Source organism: Vigna angularis, chromosome 2, assembly GCF_016808095.1.
Source record: "Vigna angularis cultivar LongXiaoDou No.4 chromosome 2, ASM1680809v1, whole genome shotgun sequence".
Lineage (NCBI taxonomy): Eukaryota > Viridiplantae > Streptophyta > Magnoliopsida > Fabales > Fabaceae > Vigna > Vigna angularis.
In genome coordinates, this window is record NC_068971.1 from 42,252,934 (window position 1) to 42,273,595 (window position 20,662).

At 33.3% G+C, this 20,662-nt stretch overlaps 3 protein-coding genes across 4 annotated transcripts; 1 reads left to right on the plus strand and 2 right to left on the minus strand.

The window, feature by feature from the left end:
- Window positions 1-223: 223 nt before the first annotated feature.
- Window positions 224-9,027, minus strand: LOC108323265 (dolichyl-diphosphooligosaccharide--protein glycosyltransferase subunit 2). Of its 2 annotated transcripts, none has more exons than XM_017555669.2 (20): window positions 8,895-9,027; window positions 8,644-8,779; window positions 7,875-8,064; window positions 7,660-7,749; window positions 7,226-7,288; window positions 6,952-7,021; window positions 6,756-6,820; window positions 6,234-6,288; window positions 4,831-4,958; window positions 4,635-4,750; window positions 4,423-4,492; window positions 3,640-3,744; window positions 3,399-3,488; window positions 3,147-3,295; window positions 2,806-2,917; window positions 2,644-2,727; window positions 2,190-2,270; window positions 1,876-2,100; window positions 782-904; window positions 224-490 (listed from the first exon to the last, which is right to left on the minus strand). In XM_017555669.2, exons 2-20 carry the CDS (start codon window positions 8,775-8,777, stop codon window positions 374-376), a joined length of 2,067 nt encoding a protein of 688 aa, XP_017411158.1. In that variant the 5' UTR covers window positions 8,778-8,779; window positions 8,895-9,027; the 3' UTR covers window positions 224-373. The 2 variants fall into 2 exon arrangements, with proteins under 2 accessions (XP_017411158.1, XP_017411159.1); XM_017555670.2 differs by having other exon boundaries at window positions 8,644-8,793; window positions 8,895-9,011.
- A 4,010-nt stretch (window positions 9,028-13,037) lies between these two features.
- On the minus strand, window positions 13,038-15,100 carry LOC108323240 (H/ACA ribonucleoprotein complex subunit 3-like protein). Its single transcript, XM_017555631.2, has 4 exons — window positions 14,955-15,100; window positions 14,782-14,854; window positions 14,441-14,483; window positions 13,038-13,351 (listed from the first exon to the last, which is right to left on the minus strand). The coding sequence occupies exons 2-4, from the start codon at window positions 14,833-14,835 to the stop codon at window positions 13,254-13,256; spliced, it is 195 nt and encodes a 64-aa protein (XP_017411120.1). The 5' UTR covers window positions 14,836-14,854; window positions 14,955-15,100; the 3' UTR covers window positions 13,038-13,253.
- A 333-nt stretch (window positions 15,101-15,433) lies between these two features.
- LOC108323252 (uncharacterized) lies at window positions 15,434-20,540 on the plus strand. The gene is made up of 14 exons (XM_017555645.2): window positions 15,434-15,507; window positions 15,608-15,925; window positions 16,579-16,753; window positions 16,882-16,965; window positions 17,066-17,307; window positions 17,528-17,735; window positions 17,810-17,889; window positions 18,105-18,189; window positions 18,347-18,478; window positions 18,571-18,684; window positions 18,791-18,841; window positions 19,200-19,284; window positions 20,091-20,147; window positions 20,276-20,540. The coding sequence occupies exons 2-14, from the start codon at window positions 15,702-15,704 to the stop codon at window positions 20,374-20,376; spliced, it is 1,638 nt and encodes a 545-aa protein (XP_017411134.1). The 5' UTR covers window positions 15,434-15,507; window positions 15,608-15,701; the 3' UTR covers window positions 20,377-20,540.
- The last annotated feature ends 122 nt before the right edge of the window (window positions 20,541-20,662 follow it).

Here is a 20,662-nt window from a genome sequence, read left to right on the forward strand (position 1 = left end):
GATAATCCTCGAAACTATGAGAGTCGACACGAAATCACAAACATGTATCTATAAAACGCAATTATTTGAAGCCGAAGGAGGTAGGCAGAGAGATTCAGATGTGGACGATGATAGCATATGGTGTTTGGGGGCAAAAAAGTTATCGACCATAATGTCTGGGAGAGGTATATGCAAGAACATGAGCGGAGTCGACGACTTTCATCAGGATAAGGCAAGATCAAGATAAAAAAATTTCTCTTTTGATATAATTGAGCTCTAAATTTGTTACGAATTAGTACAACAAAGTCCTACAAAATTGGATTAGTACCATATGTTCAAGGAAAAACACAAATTACCATATCATGTCTTTATAAATAGACAACCTTCCTTTTACTCATGCAGACTTCAACTTGGATGAAGTTGAAGCGAGATGGGAGAGAATTCTGTGTCCCACGAACATAAGAAAAACACCCAAAAGTCCTACAGTTTTGAGTGTAGTAAACAAGTCCAGCTGCATTTGAACAAAGGAAAATCAGCAGACAAGCATTTCATATTCAAAAATGGTGGAATAAACTGTGACAATACAGCCCCGCCAGAAGAGAGGATGAAAATTGTTCCACCAAAAACCAATGTGGATCACTCATACCAGCTCTGCTAGCTAAGCATTGCATTTTGTTTAATATTATAATTTACAGGAGACTGCTTCTCATTTATTAAGATCACCATACTTTAAATGGAGAAATAAATATCACCGCAGAAAAAATTGACAGAAACATGTTGAATAGAATATAAGCAAGAATACCTTCAACCAGAAAAGTACATAGAGCAATAGAACTGCAGCAATGCCGAGATGGAATAGGATAGCGTATGTGGCAGGTGCTGCTGAAGATGGAAAATTTTTAAAGTTCACCCCCAAGCGTAACAGCTGTAGATGACGTAAAAGAGAAAATTGTTAACTAACATAAGGAAGATAAATCAAATCATAAGAGGAAGACAGGATAGGTAAACCAATACAAGTAACTTGATAATTGAAACAACGTTGGAGGATGCCAAAAGATCATCTACACAAAAACAGTCTATCCCACACACGCCTAAGCATAAGTGAAGGAAATATATACCTATATGTTTAAACATAAAATTGAAGCCTTTTAAACTGAAAAGATATAATACAACTTAAACATTTAGCAATAGCGACCAAAAGGCATCAGACCAGAGGCTCAACTGCAGATAGTCGTAGATATCTTGTTGGTTAAAGCAGTCTTTAAAACATAAAATGTTGAACCTTTACCAACACTATCTTTCAGAGGATGGGTTTGCGATAAAAAAAGGCTCAATTTTTAAAATATAGTCTTTGGTGTCCTAAGCAGATAAGACCTCTTGCTCTCCTTTTAAACCATATTTTTAACATGGGAGCCAGTGACTGATTTAAAAGGTGATTACAGAAACAAACAATCTAACGCAGTAGTAGGTTATTCACTTCAAGTCCACCACAAATGAGGTTTTATGTCCGAAATTATAAGGAGAAAAATAGGCATGTTTCTTCTATAAAGAAATAAAGAAAAAAGAAAAGCCATTATCAGTCTTCAGTTTTTATCCCAAAAGTTCCCAAAATAAATATCATATTTTAGAAATATGATAGGAAAAACCATTCATGTGTGAATGGTTGGTTTATGAGAACATATAATTCAATTTTGTTTATAAAATTCATCCAAATGTTAGTTAACTAATAAAGAACAGTCACAAAAGTAAATTAACAGTAAAAATAAATTATCATTTTTAGATAACTTTACTGCAGCTTCTTTTCCACTCATCTATTGTCACATTATCTGAACTGCCTTTTCTCAGGCATCAACAAACGTGTGCCAGTTTCAAGGGAGGATTATTAACAAGACTTACCCCAACTAAAAAGCCAATAAATGGAAGAAGAGTCAAACTCAAGAAAGTAAGAGAGAGGTTCTGGGGTGGTCGTTTTTCAGGAGCCCTGAATATGTGGGCTATCTCAGCTTTGGGACCATATCTTGAGTAAGGATCAAGAGGGAGGGGAGGAAGACGCACTGCCTTCTCAGGAGTTTCTGGAAGTTCTAAATCAACATGACCAAGAGGTCGCAAGAAAGAGTTCTCCTGAAACCACAATTTTTTTGTTAGATTGCTTATTATATCATGTATCATGGAGTAAGGGTAAATTAAGCAAACCAAATATTGCAATATACCATAACAGCATCTCCAACGGTTAGTTCAATGTCATATCTGCCCGAGAGATAATAAAACTTTTCCACCAAACCAAGAAAATCCTAAGAGCCAAAATTACAAAGAACGTGAGAATAATAATAACATCTATAATGAAATGACAATTACAGAAATCACATATTGCACGTAATTTCAAAATGACAATTACATCTCTAACAAAATTACAAGCTTCTCAATCCCAGTTCAGCTCTAAAGCAGGTACAAAAGGTCAAATATTGGACATAGTTTCTCAATAACAGATAAATAACCATTCGCTTTCAAGTAGTTAAAGGTACAGTTTATCAGAAGCAGCATGCGATTTCTAATGTTGAAAACTATATGCTGCCATGCACTAAAAATATTTATCGGACCTTGGCAAATTATGCACTAAAGAAGAGCATTTGAAAACAGATAATGAAATATGTAATAGATACTTACAAGAATGATCTCAAACTTCTTGCCAGTATTTCCAACCACAAAGACGTGTTCATGGTTTGTCTCATGCTTCAAATTCAAAAATGCCTGCAGAAAAATAATTCCTCAATAAACAGAACAATGAAATGGCATTCATCTAGAAGATCTAAGACAACTACTACAGACCTGATGAGGCTTAAAAGGATGACCATGAGGTGTTGTCAATTGGAAAGAAAAGCGCAACTTTTGCAAGTGGTTAGCTGAGAGTTCAACAACAACATTTCCAGCCAAATCTAGCCTGGATAACAATATGACAATTGAAATTGAAAAAATAAAAACATGCAAAAAAGTTACTAACAGGTAAATATATACCTTAAGATTTAAATGCGCATGTACTAAGTTCATACATCAAACACAACATAAAATAACAAGTATTTATTTGAAGGTTAGATATGTAATCAATAATAAAGCAAACAGATTCCGAATATAACTGCAGAAAACTTCTTAAATCAGAAACAAAAACATACTTTTTCTGGGTTTCAACACTTCCAAGATCACTGTCAAGAACTACAATTTCTGCATTGCTGACTTTGATAATGCCAGTGACATATATTGGTACATGAATTTGACCTCCAGTAGCAAAAACATTTTCACCAGCAGAATCGTGAAGTACAATCTACAAAACGGGCTTGAAATAGTTGACAGGCTAATACAACTTACAAATACACCTTGATGAAACTTAAAGGAAAAATATTTCACTAAACTTAACAAGCAGGTACCTCAAAAACAAACACGTAAGTTCCCACATCCACGTTGTCTGGGAAAACTTCCAAGACATGAATTCCATTACTTTCATCATATTGGAGCTCCTGTGTGATCAAACATCAGCAGTACTTCAAACAACAGAAAGTAAAACACACCAGAGATATGCAAGAATTCCAACACTGGGGGGCCGGGGAATAATGTCTATATTTATCATGCCATGTTCCTCAAAATAAACTATTGAGAATCATCACTCACCTTGCTCTCAAAAATAGCTGAATCTTTAGCATCAGAGCGGAAAGCTCGGACAATCTTAACTGTTAAAGGTGGTGCAGCTGAACCAAGTACTGTATTCACCCTAACCTAATAAATTTTGAAATAGAAATTATCATGGTTTAACAGGAGTAAGAATGAGAACTAGAAAAACTGCACAGTTATAAAAGGGTTGATATGTACTTAACACAGCCAACCAAGCATGAGATGTTAATGTAGTAGTACTTCATGTAGACGAATCAACAAGGAATAAATGGAGACAAGTGCAAATAGAAGAACTTAATAATCTTCAGGACAGAATAAAAGAGAATGGGACAAAGGAGAGCATAACATTAAGAAATTTTAAAAAGTAATATTGGCAATGAAAGGACTCATAATAACAAATAGCATCCTGCAGCAACCAAGGAAACCTAATCTAAACTAAGAGCTGTATCAGTAATTGTTTTGACATTACAGGACTTTGAAAGGTGGTGTGAAGAATGTATGCTTGAAGGATGGTTCAGGCCAAAATTAGATAAAAGTCAAAGAGTTGCGGAATATTCTCCACTCTTCTATGTTAAAAAAGAATGTACATTGTAACATGTTCAGAAAGCAAGAGTGCATACCATCAACCACTCAGATATAGAATATAGGTGGGAATGAGAATGCTGTTTCTTTCTCTTTGGCACTTAAATTCTATATCACAATAATTATTTCCCAATTCCTAAGATCTATCAATTACAAAACTCTCGAAAATAAGACTTTAAAGATGCTAACTTCATGGAATACCTTGAGCTGATCTTTTTTGGATAATGAATAAACTGTTTCAGGAAGTGACAATACCAATGGGATGGAAACCCTACACCACAAAAAGAAATCCGAGGTACATAATGTTACTGAATAACATGACTAGATCAATGTATGAGAAAGAAAAGAATAAAAGAGAGATACACTATAAAGGTGTATTTCCAATAATAGATTGTTTTTAGAAATGCGCTTGCCTGTTGTTCTCTAGAAGAGCTAATGACTCAACTTGATTGAAGAAGTCCTTGGCATCACCTGGGATTCCAATACCCAGGAAAAATTTTGCTAAACCCAAAACTTTATTCCCTGGAAGCTGGAAATGCAAAACCATAACATTAACATAAAATTCTAACAGGATAAAAAATTAAAATGTAGCCCATACACTTCACATACATTTACTTTTCCAGAAATTACAGAAGCAAATGTTGTAACCCCCCGAACAACAGATGAAGTTGTGGAAAGAGAAGCCTGATGCTCACGTCCACCAACAAATTTCTCATCAAAGTAGAAGGTTCCATCATCTGAAAAGAGATAATATTTTAATCTTAGATCAGAAGGATGAGGAATGTGGCATAAGGAACAGCGTAACCATTTAATGCAGTAACAAACAATTAGGGTCTACTTCGATAAATCAAAATTACTAGGAATTTGAATTTCAATTAAAATTATGTAAGAATTGAAATAAGTTCAGAATCATAAATTTACTATTTGGATTGCACAAAGAATTAAGGTATATAATTTGAAATCCAAATGTTTGAATGTAAAATCTAGAATTTAAATAAAATAATACAAATCTGACATTAAGAAGTTAATTAATATATAATAATCAAACATTTAAAATTTAATAATATTATAAAATAAATAACAGTTTAAAATTTAAAACAAAAATGGTTCTCTACGCTTATAATTTCTTATAATATAATGATGAACCTAATAAATAGATCTTAAATTCACATCTACTTTGGTAAAATCTAGATCTGATTTGTCTTTCAAAATGACCCTAATGTCATTAGCATAACAATATCGTATAACAATGAAAAAGAAGTGTGAGGAACATATTTTGTTTTTAGGTTCAGCACATTTAAATTCCTAGACGTGGTGAGGATTTTTAAGGTACTGACTAAGAAATGGAAAGATCTTCCACGGGTTATTTTGCACTTCCAAGGAATTATGACTCTCATACCAAATTCTAATTCAATGCTCTGATCCAAATGCCAAAAAAGCACTTAAAGGAAATTTGCAGGAATATCCAATTAGGGAGGAGAAGACATAAGTTTGTCTTCCAGCAGATTTTATTATGTTAAGTGGCACCAAGTAGGACTGTTACACAATAAAGCAAACATAGAACTGCTATCCATATCCTCAACCCTAAGAGACATACTGCTTCGAAAAGTTTGTTGAAGAGGTGTATCTTCTATCTTTAAGTCATTTAGTTTGTAAAATGGAACAAAAATTGATCAATGGTATAATTATTAATTACTAACAATGGCATTCAACTCGATGAGTCTATCAGAAAATATGTATAGAAACAAACAGAACTCAGTGCTGTTAAAACTCTATAGTTTTTAGTTTACAAAAGAGAAAAAAAGAATTCAACCAAAAGAAAGTTGCACCGCAGCATAGCATGCAATGACATTGGGAGATACATAGTATCTACCATCTATCAAAGAACAAACTCTTTTAAAGGTAAAGCTATGGCTGCTACATATATCCACTCTAGGGGAATCAAATTTCATAGGTGAATATTAAGCCTCATGGTGAAATTTAAACGAGGTTAAGATCAGAGGTACACATACCATATTTCTCAATGCTGTCAAAAAGCTTCAAAATATCATTTTTCACTGTATTCACCTGACAAAATAGGAATGACATAAGATATCAATAGAAATGCCAGGATACCCATGATAAAGTATGGTCGCAAGATGCACCATAAACAACAAAGGTAAGTAAAACATAATCTAAACAGGTAAAATGTATAAAAAATGTAAAACTTATAAGTTTAACCTTAGATTCACAATACATCTCAAAAAAAGCTAAACTTCAAGTATTTGAATAGGTTGTCATCACTTTGTTCACCATTTAAATTCATTTTCATTTATCAGTGCCCTGCTGGTGTTCAACTTTTAGTAATTTAGTTTACAAATCATCTGATGAAACTTTCCCAACATAAATTTTATTTGGCACAATGCATATACTTTCATCCACACTAATTTTAGAATTTAAAAAGAATATGAATATTTTCAACTAAGCAAGCTTTAAAGCTTAAAATGTGAAGAAGGCTGAAGCAGGTAAAGCAACCAATTTAAGACAGATTTTACCCTAGACTGATCAATTTCAGAAGATGCTAATGAGATCACTCCGGCCAGTGCTTCAAGTGCTAACCCTGTAAAATATAACAATAGCTTAAGTTGTCATTATAGATAACCAGCAATATTTCCAAGAAGTCCATAATGCTAGTTTCAATGCAGATCGCAGGAAACATAAAATATCATCCTATTTCCAGCAAATCATTACCAGCGGCAAAGGTACTGGACTCTGGATTATCAGAACTATAGCGCCATCTTCCATCACTTTGGCTCAGAGCCTGACAATAATGCATTATATAACACTACACATCATGACCGTCTAAATTGCAATTGCAGCAATAAAAACATAAGTTGTGAAACGAAACAAATAAAACAAGGGAAATCCTATCACCATGCTATATGAGACCAGAATGGTAGCTATGAAGAAACAAAATAAGTTCCCACCTTACTCAATACCAAAGACACTAAAAAGTAAAACAGACCTTGATTGAATGGAAGATTCCATCCGCATCGGCAAGAAGCACATCAACATCAGAAGCCTGATCCTGTATATATAGAAGGAAGTGATCAAATCCATGAGCAAACCATAATGAAACATAATATCCCATTGCAGCTAGCAAGTGACAGTAAAAATAGCAGAGTCCTTAAAAGAGAGGCATTGCCATTATCTAAAATAACATAACAAGAGAAATTTTAGCACATTAGGAGAATATTTCAAGGACCAAAAAAAAATTCTTTTACATATCAATTAGAGTAGCAGGATGACAGGGAACTCAAGCCAAGTGTCTGAGTATAAAGAATGGGAAAATAATCTTCTGTAATGCACCACAGCCTCCTAAGAGGATTCAAATAAAAAATCACATAACAACCCGATGGGTTTACCACCTACCAAGTAGCATAAAGTCTAGAGAATTACCTTTATGAGAACCAAACTTGCTATTGAATGGTACATGTCAACCAAAGTGCTTGCATCATTGACAGTGGCTTTAACTCTCACAGCAATATCCTTTACAAGATAAGCAAATTGCAGCATCAGTTTTCAGACTTGCAATTTAACTACACAATAATTTCATGAGCCATGACATTCAAGCGCAACCTAATCATAAAAAGATACCCATAGCACAAAATTACCTTGAAAACGTCCGCATTAACCTTGCACTTTAATATGCCATTAACCTTTAATGCATAGAACAAATCCTTCACAGGGGACGAGGACCCAAGATTTTCCACTACTTGCTTGCACGTGGTTGCGCTCACATCTGGCTTATTCCCAATCCCAAGAATCTCAAAAACTCTGATGGCCTCATAGGCCTCTTCTAAACTGATAAGAAATAAGAGAATAAAAATAAGTTGACTTATATAGAGTTATCTAAAGTTTCAAAGTGATGGAAACCTAACAAATCAATTCATTACAGAAAAATAGAAGATTCACACCAGAGCTATAACAATCTTGTAATGTCTTAGGATGTTGCATTTCAATAAAACATGCGATGCGAGAAAACAAAAACGAGATTAAAAAAGCTAGCGCATGGTTTTCGAAACAAAACTATAACTAAATGGCGGCAGTGTCAGTGTTCATTATAGTCTGCATCAAGTTTTTAACTAGCGATCCGGACACAGTTTCATTGCTCTGCGGTCGAGGTGATCCCAAAAACCTTATGGTTGGACTAAAATTGCGGTCGAAAACTGTTTTTAAAACCCTGGTTTGTATTCACGACACTCTACTTCGACAAACTCTACACTAATTACACTAATTCGTGAAATCAATTCACAACGAAACCACAGCTACTCTTACGAGGCTAATAACATAAGGATCCATGATCTACGTATCAAAACTAAGCTAAGCATTAACCAAACTACACAACACGCGAGAAAGGGAGCTAGAGAGAGTTCAATTGACCTTGAAAATGAGCCACCGAAGAGCTCCGATGCTACGGAACGGTGAGCATCAGAGATGGGGCCAGGAATCGTGACGGCTCCGCAGATCGAAGCAGAAAAAAGCAGTGCCAGTAATCCTCCTAGGTATCTGGCCATTCCTGCACCGTTGAATCTAAGAATTTCAAAACACAGGAAATCGCATTTACAATTTGGAAGCGGATCGACGGCGAATGTTAAGTTTTTTAGGTCAAGAAGATGAGAACTAGGACATACGCGGCAGCAGCAGGAAGATGAGAAGGAAGGAATACACTTCGCAGCGACGACTTCAACTGAGGAGTGTTTACCTTCTTCGAATGCAACTTAACTAGAAGTCCTCTTTGGTCGTGGCATTAAATTTCATTTCCAATATTGTCCCTGAAACCACGTTTTTAGTGTTCTCAAAGAGAAAAAATTTTAAATGTTTTTTTTCATTAAAATATATAAATTAATTTTAAGTGTAAAATAGACATAATTATAATTTTTTTATCTGTGTTCTACAAATTTGTAGTTTTTATCGCTAAATTTTGTCTGCATTTTAACCTTTAACCATCGGTATTTTTATGGCACAATGTCACTGAAAAATATGTGTGATAGTCGTGACTTATCTTATAATTTGATTGTAATTTAACATCATTTTAAATTAATTTTAATAAAATTATAAATTATTTGAAGTTAAATGACTAAGATTTTAAAAACATGTAAATTTTATAAAAATATAAACCAAAACTATAATTAAGTCAAAAAAAAAGTGTCTCGTGTTTTTTCAGAAGATACGTCAGTTTGCGTATAGATAAGATAAATATTTTTCAATATAATAACAAGAAGAAATGGAGAAAAGAACGAGTAATTTTAAAAATTTAATGGTTAATCGTGTTTTACTATAAAAATTCATTTTAATTCTTTAATTTTTAAATTTTAATTATTTTGACTTGTGGTCTATGGTCGAGTATGACGTTGTAAACAACATGAATCTTGAAAAAAATAATCCTTCAAAAGCAAATCTTTATGAAAATAAAAAGTTACATATATCAAATTTCTTTATAATAAAAGTGAGAAAAGTCATGTCATATTTTTTTTCTCTCAATGGATAAAGGAAATTAAGGAATGAGATTAATACCAAACACTTGAGTGACGTACAAGTCAGGCATCATTGTAAATTTTGACACTCAGTATTAATATCTAAATGTTTATTAACAATTTTTAATCAACTAAAAATGTATTAGAAAGAAAAAAAAAATAATGCAAAACAAACATAAACAAGTTATATCTATTATAAAAATAAATCTAAATAAATGTATGGTCAAATTATCAGTGGTAATGACTCATTAGGCCCCTAATGTAGATTAAGGTGTGATTTGGTCATTATTAGGCCAACGAAAAGTAAAGATCCATCATAATTATTATAAATAAAGATCTCAGGTATGACTTAGAGGGGGAGAATGCACATAATATGTAGTACTTGTTGTGCTAACTGATCGGTCATATTACTGACTTGAGCATTAGAGTACATTTGACACGGCTTGGACAAGAAAGAGGGAGAGGGAACAACATAACTTGGATGATGGAGGACCATTAGGGAGCTCATCCGGTCTTCAGAACAACTTGAAGTGCTTTGAGTAAGGAACCTCAAACTTGTACCCGAAACATTTTGGCGTCCACTATGGGGTTGAACGAGTATCCCCTAGTGTAGCCACAAGAAACTAGTGAGTGGTACTTTGGAAGACCTCAATTGCCCAATCGTTCAACCTCAATATTTTTGTTCAACATCAGCTTGCTCAAACCACTTTATCAAAATTGGTCTCAAGTGTTCGACCTAAATTGTTCGATCATACCTTGACCTCAACTGCTCGATCACCCATGGCCTCACAAGTATTCGATCACACTTGGTCTCAATTGTTCGGTCATTCCTATGGCCTCACAAATACTCGATCATCTATGACCTCACACAGTCACCTATGGCCTCACAGATACTTGACCACACTTGATCTCAACTATTCGGCCTAAAGTGTTCAACTTCAATTTTTCGACCATACCTTGGCCTCAACTGCTCGCCCACCATGGTCTCACAAGTACTTGGCCACACTTGGTGTCAATTGTTCGGTCATACCTTGGCCTCAACTACTCGGTCATCCATGACCTCACACACACTCCGCCACACTTGGTCTCAAATGTTTGACCTAAAGTATTCAACATCAACTGTTCAACCATATTTTGGCCTCAACTACTCGGTCACTCATGATCTCACAAATACTCCATCACACTTGATCTCAACTATTTGACCTTAGTGTTCGATCATACATTATATTAAAATTATCATTGTTAATAAGCTTTGCTAATAATCTTATATCTTAGTATTTTTTTTTCTCCCCTCCATCTACTGTCTTCATTCACCTTCCTCCCAAACATGAACTTGAGAGAAAAATCCCAAATCAAATCAAATCATAATAATTAAAATGTCATCGTTTTTGGGCATAGCTTGCTTGTTATGTTTCCATCAGTTTCATTATTATGAGTATGTTGCTACAGCAGGAATTATCTTGATAACTTTGTTTCAATATTGGCGTTTAATTATGAAGAACTTAAATGTAATAGAAAGTGGTGAGTGAGAACTTAAATCTAACAGAAGATGGTGAGCTATGAAGAAAATGAAGGGTGAAAAGAAAAAAAAACCTAGAAAAATTTCAAAATAAAAGATAACCAATTTAATAGAAGATTTAAGGCTTAATACCTGTTTTTGTCCCTCTTTTTAAGGGAAATATTCACTTTCGTCCTACCTTTTTCAAAAAGTTCAATATGGTCCCACGTTGTGAAAAAAGTGTCCAAGTTAATCCTTTTTGGTCCGGCGTTAAATATTTAACGATCCTGCTGCCAGCTAGGACTGATGTGTGCAACGTGGCTTTTTACTTGCGTAACGTGGCAGTGACAGTTTTCCATTAATTGAGAACGTGGCAGTGGGCAGTGAGATTAAAATTCTGAGTGTTAGGGTTTGATTTGGGTATTTCGAAATCGCGATTTGGGGATAAACATTTTGGAGTGCCTGCAAATCAAATTTGGGTGAACCAGAACAGAGAGGATGAGGATCTCCTGCAACGTCAAGCTCGAACAGAGAAAAGAGGGAGAACAAAGAGAACCCGAAAACATATATGGGGAAGAATAAAGTTGCTCCCCTAGCAATCCTTTTGCGCGAGCTCCAAGACTCCCAAGCCACCTTAAGTTGGGGTTTCCGCGAAGAAGAGGAAGGCAAACAAAATTGGGGAAAAAATTCTTCAGATTAGGGTATTGAGATGAATCAGCATTTGGGGTTTAACTAGAGTAATTAGGATTCAATTGGTTTAATTAAATTTTTCACTTAGAATTAGAGAAATAATTAAAATTTATCACTTACAACAGAAATTAACAACCCCAAATTATTTTTAATTAACGTTAACAGGAAATAAAAATTCTTACTTTATATAACAACCCCTAATTAATTTTAATTAACATTAAAAGGAAACCCTAATTCTTACTTTATTTCTAAATACTATTAAAAGGAAACCTAACCACTGATCTATTCCTTCAACATTTTGGAAGAACTGGAAATACAAATTGGGTGATGAAATCTGCAGAGCAAATTGTGCGTTTATCCTTTTTGAGAGAGAAAAAGGAAGCTCCACACTACTCTATTCTACATTTAATTGTCAAGTTCTTGTAATTCTTACACCTAACAACAATATACCTGTTTTCAGTGTTTAAAAAAGAAAAACAGAGCCAGCAAAAAAAGGCCGTGGGAGGATTCTCCATTGATGCTTCTTCAACCAGGGGCTTCGACAGCAAAATTACACTCTCCGTTCTCATCACTTGCTCTTCAAACCCTAACTCAGAATTTTTAAATCACTGCCATTGCCACATCAACTGCCACGTTGCACACATCAGTCCTAGCTGGCAGCAGGATCGTTAAATATTTAACGCCGTGACCAAAAAGGATTAACTTGGCACTTTTTTCACAATGTGGGACCACATTGAACTTTTTGAAAAAGGTGGGACGAAAGTAAACATTTCCCTTAAAAAGAGGGACAAAAACAGGTATTAAGCCAAGATTTAAAGAAAGACATTAAGTTGATTATATTTAACAAATATTGAAACTCAATTAAATCTAAAAAAAAATATAGAAACTAAAGTATATCATAAATCTATATATAAAAGTCGAAATACTAATTTAGTCATGTTAATATTAACTCGCTTCTTTCTCGTATGTTTCCTTAGTTTGGAAAAGGAAAAAACGTGTAAATTATATTTGAGCAGATAAAAATATCTCATTCTTAATAGATTCATGTAGCTGGTTTAGCTGCACTTATCTTGTTTTGAGAGCTGGCAATCACCCCATGCATGGAGACATGATTTGTTTACAACATTATATTGACTGCAACACAACTCAAAATGCATTTCAACACCAGGGTCACTTCATTCTAATACGTGAGCCAGATTTTACGTAATTCGTTCATAACACAATATATATGGCTCAATCACTTGGCCTCATGTATCGGCACTACACTAGTTCACAAAAACACTGCTAATCATAGGAAAGACACTTAAAAATTGGAACTTCAAAATCACTCAGTACTTTAGAGGTGGCTGCTGGGTTGGTAACAATCCAAAACGCTTCTTCAGAGTAACTCTCTGCCTCGAATATTTATCATCGGGTGAAAACCGGGCTGCATTTTGGGAAAACCATTAAAATCATAACAAGTACAGAAAATGGAACAAATTAAAAATAACATTTGACAGTATTTGGCAGATATGAAAACGAGGAAAGTTTTTCTCAATTAGCAGTGACAAATCTGCCTTATTCCAATGACAAAATCCAAACTGTGCAAAAAGTAGATCTTTAAAATATTATATAGGGAGCAATGAAAATAATAAGTTATTTAACTGCTGAAAATAGAAAACAAAGTACTGACTTTTTAATTAAAATGAAAAACAATAAATCAAAATACAAAACATTTTCTTGTAGTAAATTAGCCCCAAGCAACTAAGTTCTACACTATAGAAGTTCTTAACCAGACAGCCACATTGATAATGTTTCTCAGTCAATGACTTCCATCCAATGTTACATATAACATGCACGTCAAGATGAAACTGACTCGGCACTTACGGAGAAACGATGAGGCTGATGATGTTACTTTTTCACTTACAAATAATGAAATCCTCGATGGAATAAAGACCAAAAATCCTCGATGGAATAAAGACCAAAAGGTGAAAAGGGTACAAAAAGAAAACAAAGATCAAGAACAAGCACCAAAGCATGCCAATCTCTCTAAAGAATTTGACACTGACAGTGGCTATTACCACAACCAATAAAACTCTTGAACCCAATTTCACAAATAAACTCGAAAGAAGACTGCCTGCCAGAGAAAAATCTAAAAGAATTTTATTTCCAACCATAAATTCCACAGAACCACAGATTGAATGCAATGCTAAAACCCTTTTTCCGTCGTCATTGACAAAGCAAATCCTCTAAAAATTAAAACACAAACTGCCATTAATCCAAATAATTCTAGCCACCAAACAATGCAAGAACAAGAGATGACCGTTTCAGAAAATTATCTACGCAACTAGAAGAGAAATAAAAAAAATACAAACAGTAACTATAATTCGGTCCACAGTGCATTTTAGTGTTAATGCAGAAATTGGACAGAGAGAGGGACAAAAGGTTTTCTTTAAAATTCACGAAAAAGTAATATAACATATTTGAAAGACCTCACATGTATAGGTCAAAAACAGTAGTAAACAGAGCAAAATACCTGGATGCGCAGATTGTGTAGCTAGCCCTAGCGGCGACTCTTTCTGCAAAGAAGAAAAACAACTCACTTCAAAACACAGTGATAACCACCAAGATGCAATTAAAGAACCAGAGCGAAGGAAATTCGTGAAGATGCAATTACATTACAGGAAATCCTAATACGAAGAAATTAAAACGTAGGAAAAGAACCAGTCCGTCAAATTGAGCAAGGGCTGAAAGAGCCTTTCAATAAGTAATTTCAAATTGAGTCAAGAGGGCTAAAGAAAAACAAAGAATAAATCTTCTAATTCCATTACTGAATCATTAATAGATGTAAACTACAGAACCATACACAAAACTTACCTTAGTGGTGTAGACTTTGTCACCATTCTCGTTTATGTAAAACTGAAGATACATTATCACTGATAACTTCTCACTGCGAAAACCGAATAAGATAACGATAAAGCTAGAAACAGATAACGTGTTGATATCAGAAATTGGAAACAATAATGAGTCTAGGGTTATCAGAATCATACCTGATCGAAAAAGAACAGCAACAGGGATAGACTCAGCCGAACGTAAGAGAAAACTGCGACGGAGGCGAGGGAAAGGGTTATAAGGTTTTCTTGTCTACACAAGTGCTTTGTTTCAACGAGAACGGGCCTTTCATTTAGGTTACATGCCCTTTTTATTGGTTATGGGCCATTTTGGTAACACGGTGTGGCCCATGATGTTCACACTTTTTTTATCTTCTCACTCCCCACTCTTTTGTTTAATTATTTGAGTTAGATATATTTTATATGTTATATACAAAAATATATATAGTATTTAAAGAGAGAGTTGAGTGAATAAAGGTTTTTCATGAGCCAAGTCATACCCATAATGTTGTACCCGACATTATTGGATTCTCTCTCTTGCCAGTTTTACATAATTATAACTATTAATTAGATGGTAATCCGAATTATCAGCTTCTTCCCACAAATTCAACTTTTTCACATTCTCAATCTTTTAATCCATCAATTATTGTTTCACTCCGCTGCGTTATTTTTTTTTCTTACGTTTGTACCTTCCGAAAAGCTTCAATTTAAGGTACGATCAGAAACTCTTGCGTGTTCGCCAAGTCAATTAGAACTATTTTTTTTTTTTACTTTTTTGTTGTTTCGATATTTAATATGAAAATGATTCGCAGGGTTATCATAGTTGAAATTTGTTGAATTGAAAGTTATTGCGAAAGGAGTGATGGTTGTTGTTGGTAGTGGTTGAAACTGTGATTGGTGAGCGAAATGGATTCTGCTAGGAGTTGGTTACAGAAATTTCAACCACGAGATAAATTAAGAGCCTCAACTAGAAAGAAAGACGATACTCATGGTGGGAATGAAGCTCCAAACGTGCCTCTGGACGAAGCAGCTCTTTCCAATATCACAAAGCAGAAGGTTGCAGCAGCTAAACAATACATTGAAAACCACTATAAGGAACAGATGAAGAACCTTCAAGAAAGGAAAGAACGGTACGTTACATTCCCTTGATATCAATAGTCCATTACTTATTTTCTTGTTAGTTTGATTTTCAAATGAATGCGTATTCTGTTATCTACTCTTTAGAATAAATGTTGTTTTTTTCCCATTAATGCATTATAGCTTACTTAGTAAACTAGTTGTAGTGCAACAAAAGATATTATATCAATTGGTGTTCCTAGTTTAGCTAGAATTTTCTAAGAACATTGGGAGAACTACCCTGGTTGATATGAAATAGGGGTGCAAGTTTGAATAAGAAAATATGTGAATAGGATGAAGAATCAAGAATGTTCCAAAATATGTAATTTATTGTTTGACTCAAATTTGGTGGAGATGATCTTTATTTATAATCTATATATAAATTTGAATGTTTCACCAAATCTTAGGTTAGTGGTTCTTAATACAACACAGTGTAACCATGCAATCCTAGTGAGTAAGTGGAACTGTATAAACTATTATTGTGGCAGAATTTTCTTTGGAGTGCAAGTTGAGATTTCTTGAACTATGACTACAGGTTTTTCTAACTGTTTAGTTAAATTGTGTTAAAACTATCCAACTTATTGTGTATGTTTCAGTATTAATCTGAGTTATGATCGTTGGATTAACAAATATGTTGAAAACATATCTAATACCTTACATGTGTCAGTCGAACCATCTTGGAAAAGAAGTTGGCAGATGCTGATGTATCTGAGGAAGATCAAAATAACCTACTTAAATTTTTAGAGAAAAAGGAAACTGAATATATGCGTCTTCAAAGGCACAAGATGGGTGTAGATGATTTTGAGTTATTGACCATGATTGGAAAAGGTGCATTTGGGGAGGTATGTTTGTGCTTCTTATATATGATACAAGTTAATGTGATTTCTACCTGTTTTCTTAGCTTTTAAATCTATTTATGCTTCTGTCCATCAGTGGTTCTACTTTTACCTACAATTTGAAATTGTTTTAGGTCAGAGTTTGTAAGGAAAAGACTACAGATCATGTATTTGCAATGAAAAAGCTAAAGAAATCAGAGATGCTTCGCAGAGGCCAGGTTTACAATCATTTACCTAGCTACATGTATTATTTTACAGAGAGTAATTTTCATGTTAAAGGCTAATGTTATCACACTTTAACTCAGCTAACTATTTCAGGTAGAACATGTCAGAGCTGAGAGGAATCTCCTTGCAGAGGTTGACAGCAATTGCATAGTTAAACTTTATTGTTCTTTCCAAGATGAGGAGTATTTATATCTTATCATGGAGTATCTACCTGGCGGGGATATGATGACTCTACTAATGAGAAAGGATACCTTGACCGAAGATGAAGCCAGATTTTATGTGGGAGAAACAGTTCTAGCCATTGAATCAATACATAAACACAATTATATACATAGGTATCTATGAAATTGGTTGTCTACCAGATATCAGTCTTGCTTTCTGCAGTATGTTATAGTTGATTATACCATGTAGACTAAGGTGGCAATAAGCCTAAAATAAATTGATCTACAAAACTCATTATTAGAAGTAAGTATTGTTGTGATAGCTAAAATTATAATATAACTTTTGTTGATTGTACATCATATAAACTAATCTTCATAATATGGCACATTGCAGGGATATTAAGCCTGATAATTTATTACTTGATAAATATGGACACTTGAGACTGTCAGATTTTGGGTTATGTAAACCATTAGACTGTAGTACACTTGAAGAAACGGATTTTTCTGCTGGTCAAAATGCAAATGGATTTCCTCAAAGTGATGAATCTGGACGCACACAACAAGAACAATTGCAACACTGGCAAAAGAATAGGAGGACACTTGTAAGTTCAAAACTACTATGTGGATTTTCTTGTGTGTGTGTGTGCTTGCAAATGTGAATGTATGAATGTTGCAGGCTTATTCTACTGTCGGTACACCAGACTATATTGCTCCAGAAGTTCTATTAAAGAAAGGCTACGGGATGGAATGTGATTGGTGAGTTCTATGCTTGTGAATGATAAGATTCAAATTAATTTCATTTTGCTTTTATGACACATCTAATACGGAAGCATACTTGTGTTTCATTCAGTAGTAGTGATTCTTTCAAGACATGTTTCAAGTAACACAGTTTACTCTAGACTTTCTTGTATATTTGATGAGTTAGATGTTTTATTCTGATACAGTGATGTTTGTCATGATAAAATTCCCAGGTGGTCACTTGGTGCTATTATGTATGAAATGTTGGTGGGATATCCGCCTTTTTATTCTGACGATCCAATGTCAACATGTAGAAAGGTAACATTCATTATAAAAATAACTACAAGCTAAGACTACTGTAATGTTTTTCATTTGATTAGCTTTAGCCATTTTTACTATGAACATGATAGTTCAAACAGTTTTATATTTTGTATTGCTCAATACATTTATCTAATTAACTCTCTATTTTATGTAGATAGTAAATTGGAAATCTCATTTAAAGTTTCCTGAAGAAGCAAGGTTATCTGTGGAGGCTAAAGATCTTATCAGTAAGCTTTTATGTAATGTGAACCAGAGACTGGGCTCAAATGGTGCAGATGAAATAAAGGTGTTGTATGGTGTGTCCTTTTCTACATTCTTAAATATCTTGTGTAGACTTTTTAATATAAACATTACCTTTCTACTGCATTTTTTCTTTAGGCTCATCCATTTTTCAATGGTGTTGAGTGGGAAAGATTGTATCAAATGGAAGCTGCATTTATTCCTGAGGTCAACGATGAGTTAGACACTCAAAATTTTGAAAAGTTTGATGAGGTATTTACATTTTTCAAATTATTGCTTATTTTGTGTTGCAATTTGTTTAAGATTATTCACATTTGTAAAAAGAAATATTCTCATTTTACCTTTATCACTTTTGCAGTCTGACCACCAGACTCAATCAGCATCAAGAACTGGCGGTCCATGGAGAAAGGTAATCCAAGATTTTACTCTGTTTTACATTTTTCATGAAGTTCTCTTAGAAATTATTATGCAAATTAAGTCTAAATACTACATACCTCATTGATAAAAGAATATATGTGTTTTTGAAAAAGTTATATAGATTTTTTAATAATATGAAAACAAACTTTAAAGCTTATCAACTGTGTATAATTATCTAAGTCAAATGTATTCTCTCACTTTCTTGGAAAAATTTATCCATATTCTGGTATTTATTTCTTGCCTTGTGTATAGTTCTTGAATGATGGTGTTTACAATTTTTTATTTCTTAATTTATCTTACACATTTTTCTGTTCTAATCCTTATTTGACTTATTATATGTGATGGTACAGATGCTTTCATCTAAAGACTTGAATTTTGTGGGATACACATACAAAAACTTTGAAATTGTCAACGATTATCAAGTTCCTGGGATGAGTACGTAACTTTTTGCTCATTTCGTTTTGAATGTAAATAATGTTCCTTAGAAGATTTTGCTTTTATTTTGTTTCATATCTACTTCTGAAATTAATTTTTGTTTATCTACTTTAAGACGACATTGATTATATTTTTTCTGTTTCTTATTTAAATATTTTACTTAATAAATTAAAGATTAATAATGGTGAGAAATATGTTATAAAGTTTAAAAAATCTAATATAAATGAAAATATTATTCACGGTTATGTGTTAAAATTTTAAAATGTACACATTTAACTTTTGCTAGATGTTGAGATTAAGTCGTGGTATTTTTGGGTAAGAGAAGTCTTGTATTAATTTTAAAGAATTAATCTCAGTTCAACTTTATTGTAAAGAAAAATAACAATGATTTTCATTAAACTTGTTGTGAAAGAAGAAAAATTTGAACTCATTCCTCTTTTTTCCTTTTTAATTAAACGAGAGAACTTTTTTCATTGATTTTAAAAAACTTTTCTTCCTTTAATATTTCTTGTGTACTCTTCCTTTTTCTTTTAATGTAAACCTAAAAAACTCAATATTTTATTTAGTACTTTAATAACAAATATAAGTAAATCAGTCATAAGTGTCATATCCACAACTTGAGATCACCACCAAGTTAAGCCAATTGCTCATTCAATTTTTCTTCTGTACGAAATATTGCAATTTTATATAAATAATAGTTCACACCAATGAAGTTATATGACTTTCCAATAACCATTGTACAACACAAAAATTGTTCATATTGAAAATTAAATAAAAAAGTAATTTTTTTTTCTTTTCTTTGGCAGCTGAATTAAGAAAGAAAACTTCTAAAGTAAAGAAGCCATCCGTTAAGTCTCTTTTTGGTATGTCACTTCTTTTAGTTTTTTTTTTTTTTAAATATATCTGTTTATGTTGCTAATTGTATACATGTTTTTCTTTATGGTTTTGTAACACTAACTCTTGTTGTTCAATTGCATTGATTAACATATAGATTGTGATTCTGATACATCTGAAGCATCTGCATCTGAGGCTTCTGATTCAAATGCAAGCACAACTAAAAAGATTGATGATCAACATACTCATTCAGAATAGAAATAACAACTCAAGTCTATATTAGTTAATAACCATTTTTCGTGTTTATTGTAATTTTTGCTTTTATTCCACATTTTCATTTCTTCTTGAAAACCTCAGTGGATACATGATTGATGGCTCGCAAAAAAACAAGAAACATATGTTATTTGTAGAAGCAATTGATTACTCTTTAGTTAGTTACCAAAACTTATATAGAAATGTAAATCTCTTATTTAATATAACTTGTGAAACATAAAGATTTAATAAGCAATAGAAATCATGGCTTTTTAATCAATTATCTTAAAAT

Coding starts and splice junctions, on each gene's coding strand:
- LOC108323265 (XM_017555669.2), bottom strand. CDS start 8,777: ATGGCCAGATACCTAGGAGGATTACTGGCACTGCTTTTTTCTGCTTCG. Junction 4,493..4,634: donor GCTCTTCTAGAGAACAACAG/GCAAGCGCATTT, acceptor TTTGTGGTGTAG/GGTTTCCATCCCATTGGTAT. Junction 3,745..4,422: donor CCAAAAAAGATCAGCTCAAG/GTATTCCATGAA, acceptor AAAATTTATTAG/GTTAGGGTGAATACAGTACT.
- LOC108323240 (XM_017555631.2), bottom strand. CDS start 14,835: ATGTATCTTCAGTTTTACATAAACGAGAATGGTGACAAAGTCTACACC. Junction 14,484..14,781: donor ACAAAGTCTACACCACTAAG/GTAAGTTTTGTG, acceptor TCTTCTTTGCAG/AAAGAGTCGCCGCTAGGGCT. Junction 13,352..14,440: donor TACACAATCTGCGCATCCAG/GTATTTTGCTCT, acceptor CCCAAAATGCAG/CCCGGTTTTCACCCGATGAT.
- LOC108323252 (XM_017555645.2), top strand. CDS start 15,702: ATGGATTCTGCTAGGAGTTGGTTACAGAAATTTCAACCACGAGATAAA. Junction 16,966..17,065: donor AGATGCTTCGCAGAGGCCAG/GTTTACAATCAT, acceptor TAACTATTTCAG/GTAGAACATGTCAGAGCTGA. Junction 19,285..20,090: donor TTATCAAGTTCCTGGGATGA/GTACGTAACTTT, acceptor TTTCTTTGGCAG/CTGAATTAAGAAAGAAAACT.